At 39.4% G+C, this 7,149-nt stretch overlaps 1 protein-coding gene across 2 annotated transcripts in view; it reads left to right on the top strand.

Moving 5' to 3' along the window:
- LOC106527382 (myelin transcription factor 1) overlaps nt 1–7,149 on the top strand; it is a gene marked incomplete in the record, with an annotated part of 74,887 nt that overhangs the window by 61,403 nt on the left and 6,335 nt on the right. For both annotated transcript variants that reach the window (XM_014022245.1, XM_014022246.1), the window contains 2 exon segments: nt 533–624; nt 922–1,025. In XM_014022245.1, coding sequence (XP_013877699.1) covers nt 533–624; nt 922–1,025 — 196 coding nt within the window.

Consider the following 7,149-nt stretch of genomic DNA (forward strand, 5'->3'; position numbering starts at 1 on the left):
AAAAAAAAAACAAAGTTATTTTATTGCAGTGATTAATTTTACTTATAGAACATGCTACATTTACATCCTGTCATGGATCAATTAGACTCATTACAGCACTTTGTACTTCTAATGTTATTGCATCATCAGCACTGTGTACAGCAGGGCATTGCTGAAGTATATCAAGTACTTACTTGTCAGCAATCAAGTTTTGATTAGCATGAGTATATCTATTCATCCAACATCTATTTATTAGACATCCATATAATCATCTATCCTTCAACCAGCCATTCAACAATTATTCATCCTTCATCTAACATRCGTCATCAAACTTTCCATCCATATACATACATATGTAGGTGTGTAGACACAAATACATATTCATTCATTCATTCAAACATACTTGCCAAAAATCATATATCACCAAGATGATGAATAGTGTGTTTTCTTGAGTTCAAGGACCCAGAAAAGCTCTGTTACTTATTCAGTCAATGTGCTTCAAGTTTTGTCCTAAAGTTTGAATTGTTTTCTCCCTAATGAGCTTCTCTTTCAGTCTGTCAGGTTGTCCACGAGCATCAGGGAACAAGAAAAAACCTAAATTACCTGGGGACGAGTACATAACTGCAAAGTTTAGAGCAAGCGATGGTAAAGAAATAACATCATTTTTACTTCTATTTCTCAAAAATAAACTCTGAGTCTGTGGTAATGACTAAGGAAAACTGTTGGATTGAGTATGGTTATATTTTCCATGTATCCACATGTTGTTTTTATAAACTAGCTATTGTCATATTTTATATTTCTTACTTAAATACTTTAGTCATAGTAAAACCAGATAGATGTTCCTTCTGTGTACTGGAACCATATCCAGAGAGATAGACTTTAGAGATGCGTTGCAGTCAAAGCGGGTTGGCCTAATATTTATATGTTCTTACTGGTGATCAGTTCTGGACAATGATGAAGATATCAAGCAGCTCAACAAGGAGATCAATGAGCTTAATGAGTCCAACTCAGAGATGGAAGCCGACATGATTAACCTGCACACCCAGGTGAGCACTAACACACTACTGAAACCTGCACATGTATGAAAATACATCCCAGACACTGAGATCTGATTGTAGAGCCAGATATGGTGGAAGAGTGTAAAGCACTGGTGTCCAATCCTTATTCTTAAGAACCAATATTCTATGTTTTAGACGTCTCTCTGCTCCAACACACTTGATTTGAATGATTAGGTGAATAACAGGTTTCTGTAGAACTCAATGAGTTGCTGAAGAGGTAATTCAGCTATTGAATCAGGTCTTACGGAGCAGGAAAACATGATAGTGTCCCTAAAAGACTAGTACTGGACATAATGGGCCTCATGCAAGAACATGTTCATATTCTTATCCTAAATTTCTCTTACTTTTGTTCGTACAAAGGGTTCGTACGAACATGCCACTTCAGATTCAACAAACTCTTCTATCTTCAGGAAAAGTATGTAAATGAGCTGCGTAAACATGATGAKTTACACCTGTTCGTATCAGCTGCTCGTGCACGAGGAGAGGAGATTTACATAATTACTACCCCAAAAACACCATATAAGGATATGTGTCCTGCTCCACATACCAGGACGTGTCTATTCATGAATGACATCGCAAAGTATAAGAAATTTACGAATTCGGAGATTGAAGTCCTGCTCTCCGAGATCAAGAAAAGAAAATCTGTTATTTTTAGCAGCGTCATGTGGAATTAAATGAGCTGCTTAAAGGAATGAAATGATGACTGTTAATGTCGTGTCTCATGTGGGTCATTACAGTCTGTGAGGTGTGAGGCAGAATGACCCATGGCGCAGGCAAAAATCCAAAGAGAAGAATAAAGTTTAATAAACAAAAGAGTGCTGAAAAGCAGCTCAAAAACTCACTGATAACTTCTCAGGGAAACACGAGGAACACACCACACTGGCTGAGTAAACAGCACAATGAACAGACACAGACTGAGGACCAAACACCACATTTAAAGGGAAACTAATGAGGACAAATGAGAAAAAGCTGGAGAAGACACAAGAGGGAAAACAGGTGAGTGTGGGCGGGGCTGCAGGGCAAAGAAACACAGGGGAACACTGAAACACAAAAACTTAGGAAATAAACACAGATTATGACAGGACCTCCCCCTTAACGACGGCTCCTGACGTCGAAAAAGGAGAGGCACGAGACTGGGAACACACGACAGGACAGACTCAAAGATAAAAGACACAAGGTTAAGGAGGACGGCCCGAAGACCATCCAGCACGGGGCAGAGGATCTGGAGGGCGGCCCAGAGAACACCCCGGGTCCAAGGGAGTCGCGGGAGCAGAGGAGGAGCCAAGGGAAGAGGCGGGAGCAGACGTGAAGCCAAGGGAGGAGGTGGGAGGCGATGAGAAGCCGGCAGAGGTTGATGGAGCAGGAGCCTTGGCGACAGCTAACACAGGCGCCTAAGAGGCGATGACTGACGACCCAGGCGAAGAGGAGGTGACGGGTGACGACCCAAGCGAAGAGGAAGTGACGGGTGACGACCCAGGCGAAGAGGAGGTGACGGGTGACGACCCAGGCGAAGAGGAGGCGACGGGTGACGACCCAGGTGAAGAGGAGGTGACGGGTGACGACCCAGGCGAAGAGGAGACGACGAGTGACGACCCAGGCGAAGAGGAGGTGATGGCGGTCGACTCTCGAACCACCAGAACCGCCGAGACCTCCAACGAGACCACCAACTGTGGAACCACCGACCATGGGACCACAGACTCAGGAACCTCCGGGACCTCCAACTCCGGGACTACTGGGACCACCAGCTGTGGAACCACTAAAACCACCAACTCAGGAATTTCCGGGACCACCAGCTGTGGAACCACCGACTCAGGAACAAGAGAGGTGGGAGGGTGGGCGCCAATGCCCTCAGCCTGGACCCTCGCCGAAGACCCCGAGCAGAAGGTGAATGGCTGGACCCCAGATGACCCAAAACGGAAGGTGGTAGGCTCCACCATTCCCCAGTGGAAGTTGGAGGGGGGCAGCCCAGAAAAAGAAAAATTGCCAGCAGGCTGGGTGCTTTGTGGTCTGTTCAGTCTGTGAGGTATGAGGTAGAATGACCCACGGTGCAGGCAAAAATACAAAGAGAAGAATAAAGTTTAATAAACAAAAGAGGGCTGAAAAAGCAGCTCAAAAACTCACTGATAACTTCTCAGGGAAACGAGGAACACACCACACTGGCTGGGTAAACAGCACAATGAACAGACACAGACTGAGGACCAAACACCACATTTAAAGGGAAACTAATGAGGACAAATGAGAAACAGCTGGAGACGACACAAGAGGGAAAACAGGTGAGCGTGGGTGGGGCTGCAGGGCAAAGAAACACAGGGGAACACTGAAACATAAAAACTTAGGAAATAAACACAGATTATGACACAGTCACAGAAATAAAAATCTAAATCATTTTCATCTCTCTCTAGTCCTGCTCCAGTGTTTCTTTGGTCAAATATTTTTAATTTAAGTGTAAACAACTGTGTTACTGTGTTTACTTTTATTCAGAAGAAGGGTGGTTGCGCACCGCTACCCCCCACCCGGCGCCTGCCCGTCTCCCCCCTCCTGGCGGTCGCAAGTGACAAATGCGGTTCTGAAAAGACACATTTTAAAACGTCTCCAAACTTAAATTAATGCATAATTTAAGGGGTTTTTTTAGTTTGTGATCTTCTTATTAAAATTGTAGTGTTATACAACAGCATTAAAAGACAGTTTAACTTAATCTAATCAATTTATGTCGTTAAAATCTAATTCCAGTTCAAACAGAATAACCTATTGTCAGCATAATTATGGAGTGTGATTTATTTTCAACTCGAAACATTTTCTAAATAACGAAATATAACGTTATTAGTGAAGAAAACCCATCTGGATGACAGCAGACTGACTGCTCGTAAAATATACGACAGGTCTGGACCACTCGTGAATTTTGTTCGTATCTGAAAAAAATCTTATGCGAAAACATTGGTGAATGCCACAAATTCTCCTAAATCACTCGTACGCACAACTTAAGAACAAATCTCTGCGTACAAACGGTTCTTGCATGAGGTCCAATGGGTGTAAAGGTACCACTTTGGGTAACTTGATCATCCAGAGTACCCCACCTTGCAGCTCTAGAACAAAAAAAATATTATCTGTATGTGGGTGGGGTGGGGTTGGATGACCAAAATACAGTATCTCATGAATGGATTTCAATGAAATTCACCAAAAGTGATCATTATACATCTACAATTGATAAACCTTTGAAGTCAATCTGATTATAGCCACCACAGCTAACCAACAAGCCTTTGTAAATAGAAAAACTGATATTGTGAAATAATATAACCAAATTGTAAATTGTGGTGTGGTAGAAGCTAAAAGTGACATCTTTGTTTAAATCTATGGGATACAAGGCAGTGGAAACAATGGGGCAGTGGTGCGCGACCGCTCTCCTGAATAAGTGAAGCCTATGTAACACAGTTGTTTACACTGAAATTAAAACTATTTGACCAAAGAAAAGCCGGAGCAGGACTACAGAGAGAGATAACTATGATTTAGATTTTAATTTCTTTGACTGTACGACCCACAGGAGACAACATTAACAGCAGTCATTTCATTCCTCTGCTTTAAAGCAGATCCTTTAATTCCACAACTAAAACTGCTAAAAATGACTTTTTTTCTGGATCTCCGAGAGCAGATCTTCAATCTCTGAACTAGTTCTTCTTTTTTACTTTGTGATGTCACTTATGAATGGACACGTCCTGCTATGTGTGGCAGGAAACGTATATCCTTATATGGTGTTTTTTGGGGGTGGTAATTATAAGGGGTGCAACGATACAGGAAATTCACGGTTTGGTTCAATTCGATACTTAAGTCTCACGATTCGATATTTTTTCGATACAAAAAAGAGAAATGTCCATGCCCCTTTTAACTTGTAATTTATTTATATTAATTATGAACATTTGTTTAACCTCAAAAGTAGTTTTTAAATTAAATGTTGCTGAAACAGCAAGTTTCTCAGTGGATTTGCGCTCAAAAATGCAGCCTAGGTGGAGTAGTCGAACACAGATCCACTGATCCTTCAACACAGAGCATCTTCAGAAGACAAGTTGATAAAGTAAATTTTTAAAATCTGTATTGTTCGATACAGCACTGTTCTGTACGGTTCGATACGGGTACATGAATTGTTGCACCCCTAGTAATTATGTAAATCACCTCTCCRCGTGCACGAGCACCTGATACGCATTCATCAGTTTACGCTTCTTATTTACACACTTTTCCTGAAGATAGAAGAGTTTGTTGAATCTGACATGACATGTTCGTACGAACCCTTTGTACGAACAAAAGTAAGAGAAATTTAGGATAAGAATATGAACATGTTCTTGCATGAGGCCCATTGATTCAATCAAGGAATGCTACATTCATTTTGATTTAATTTAATAAACCCATTAAACCCATTTGCAGACCAAGTCTAGCAACTGAGAAGCTGGCAGGTGTAGGTAAAAATATACTTTTATCATAACAAAACAAATACCATTGCAATGACAGATGTATAAAGAGAACTACCAAAACACATTCAAAGAAAACAAAATCTAAAGCATGAGACAATATGGGAAATGATCACAAATACCCATTGAGACCTTGTAAATGTACAGTAAATATCAAGAAGCACCATGAAAACATCATTCCTTGTGGGCTGATTACTAACTGAAACCTGGTGTGATATAGCAGCAAAAAGTAAGCTTGACTGAAAGCACATAAGGTAAATTATAAAAACACAACAAGGTTTTGGTTGTGGGGAAAATAACTTGGCCTTGGCTCTTTCTTTGTAAAGACTTTAGCTAGTTGAATAATTATGACTTCAACTATTTGATGACTTTCCAACTAACTTAATAATATACTGTATATTTACCATTTGCCTGTTATGCAATCAACTCTTAGAAAATGTTCACTGCATACCCGGTGATACTTTAAATGATGAAACTTGTTCTCTACTGTTAGCTAACCATCAGGTCAGATTTGTTTAATAGAAACCTATGAATAGTTAAATATATAATTTTTACACTGTGTAAATATTACATACATCAGGGGTAATACCAGCTAATTTGTGTTAATTGTAGCATGAGTCAGCAGAGTGCTACACCCTGTGTTACAATATGCTACAGAAGCTAATATCTGTTAACCAATTCAGTAATCGACAGTGATTACATTGGTCTTATAAGCTTATTTTAATTTTAAACTGTTAGATTATTAGCTTTAGTTCTGGTCAGATCCCATTGAGGTAAAGATCAAATCTGATGACTTGTGAAATGAGACATATTTTCCTGTTTTTCTTCTGTTACATCCAAAACACACAGCTTTTTGACATGTTTACATTTATATTTACATTATATAGTTCATATAAATTAAAATATGATTGTTATATTACATACATTTAATTATCATTTTTGTCCTCAGGCTGTTAGCCAAATACCTACCAAAACACCAAATACAGATGTTTGCCCTCTATGCTAGTGGCTGCTGTTGCTGCAGTCAGTTATCATCATGTGACCAGTTGTCTTAAAWGATCTGATGATGGGAGACATGCAGCTGAAGAAATCTGTCTGACTCAAAAGTGCACTTTCACTAAGACGCAACAAAAATTTGTCTGAATTTATGAAAGGACTTGTGAAGTAAAACTGGATGTGTCACATGCTGGTAGTGAAGGAAAGTGAAGACCCAAATACCAGAAGAGCTGACAAATAGGCAGTTAGTGATGAATAAGTTAATCATAACCAAACTTTCAAGAAAAAAAATCATACAAATCACAAATATGAAAGGTGGCAGAAAGAAGTAAAAATATTATATCTGCCCCTTTTTTCAAAAAAATAAATTTAAACAATAATAATCTACAAATAACAAAATAAACAAAACAAAAAATATGTCAACTCCTTCATAGATACAGATTATGCTATTTCATATTTTTCAACAAACCAACTTTTATCATTCTATTAAACATAAACATTAATCTGGCATTTTTAACATTACCCTAGATCAGTGGTTCCCAAACTTTTTATCTTCTGACCCACTAAATATCCATGGCAAAAACTTGTGACCCCAAATACTACTGGTCTGAGTACATGAACTTTGTTAATAACCCTAAAAACACAGGCTTTTTGACAAT

The sequence above is a fragment of the Austrofundulus limnaeus genome, unplaced genomic scaffold (assembly GCF_001266775.1).
Source record: "Austrofundulus limnaeus strain Quisiro unplaced genomic scaffold, Austrofundulus_limnaeus-1.0 Scaffold321, whole genome shotgun sequence".
NCBI lineage: Eukaryota > Metazoa > Chordata > Actinopteri > Cyprinodontiformes > Rivulidae > Austrofundulus > Austrofundulus limnaeus.